This window comes from Poecilia reticulata, linkage group LG18 (genome assembly GCF_000633615.1).
Source record: "Poecilia reticulata strain Guanapo linkage group LG18, Guppy_female_1.0+MT, whole genome shotgun sequence".
NCBI classification, from domain to species: Eukaryota; Metazoa; Chordata; class Actinopteri; order Cyprinodontiformes; family Poeciliidae; genus Poecilia; species Poecilia reticulata.
The window spans coordinates 20285384-20286619 of record NC_024348.1 but is presented as its reverse complement, the minus strand read 5'-3'; the positions used below and the strand labels follow the sequence as shown (position 1 = coordinate 20286619).

Genomic DNA, 1236 nt, shown 5'->3' with positions numbered 1-1236 from the left:
GCCTTAAACATCATACTTCGTAGACAAGGAATAATGMAACYYGTAAAAAGACAGAACAGAACCAAAACAATCAGAATAGGTGTCACGAGCTTTAACAGTAAAGTCCACCATGGACCAGACATGAGGCATGAAAACAAATCAAAAAAGGATGAGCCGTGTGTTCCACTCTCCACATATTTTTTTTTAAAGCTCTTCCAGCTCATATAGAGCATCAGAAATAGTTCCTCCAGTTCCTGTTTCATCCGGCACAAARGTGCAGCACGTYGGGCCAATAATTTTGCAGACCCCTCCCTGAGGGGCAGTGAGGAAATCCTGAACAATATGATTTTGCATAACCATGTTTCTCAGTTCAGTCAGCTCTTTTGCGGTGCCATTGGCCAGCTGGTATGTGATGTTGATTAGTCGCAGTGATCCATATCTGTTAGTTCCAATGTGGCTTCGAACCTCTCCTAATCCAACTCCTGGGAACATGCTCTGCATGAACTTTTCTCCTCCGGTCCAAATCCTGAATTCCCATGGAACTCCAGTGTCTGTTGTGAGGCCTCCCCAGCGTTTGACCTCWGGCATAACTTCACGCTTGGAGCGGGCAGCCAGAATGTGTCGTCCTTTCCTGATGAATACAATCGGGTACAGGAAGTACCAGTCTGCCATCACCCGTGAACCATAGTCTCYTGGCACTATGGCACTGCACAGCGTTGTCTCCTGTTTTCTCTTTGTCTTATGTGTGATGTTGAAACTCCTCTCCTGAAACAAGTTGTCACAGTCTAGGTTGTCCTTCCAGACTTTGCAGTGTGGAGTCATCCTTTGACCCCTGCAGGCTGTGCAGTCGATGAAATCCTGTGTCGGTTCGCAGTAGGTGTAAACTTTGTTACACAAGTTTCAAGGTAACATCCCTAGGATAACATGTCCATTATTGTAKACACAGTTCCCCAGAGATCCTGATTTAGCTCCTGCTAATGAAATAATCTCTGGTATTTTCCATACAGTTTGTTGAGATGATGAAAAAGGAAGTACATCGTCTGCGAGTGAACAATTTAAAAATCCAAACAGACCTTGCACCGCCTCTCCCATTCAGAGGTCAGCTGAATAGTCCTTCTCGCGTGCTCTGTCTCCCCTTAGGGGTGGGACGCGCCGTGGTCTGGTACTTAGAATATAGAGACACATCTGTTTGTTGTCAGTAATGTCACCTGGTCGGAGGCCTGAGTTGTGAATAGAAACCGGCAGCTGCGCACACAC

At 46.2% G+C, this 1236-nt stretch overlaps 1 protein-coding gene across 1 annotated transcript in view; it reads right to left on the bottom strand.

The window, feature by feature from the left end:
• Positions 1 to 1236, bottom strand: part of LOC103480842 (tripartite motif-containing protein 65-like) — an 18999-nt gene that overhangs the window by 4128 nt on the left and 13635 nt on the right. Inside the window, exon 3 of the mRNA XM_008436033.2 lies at positions 337 to 863. Coding sequence (XP_008434255.2) covers positions 337 to 863 — 527 coding nt within the window. The remainder of the gene's footprint in view (positions 1 to 336; positions 864 to 1236) is intronic.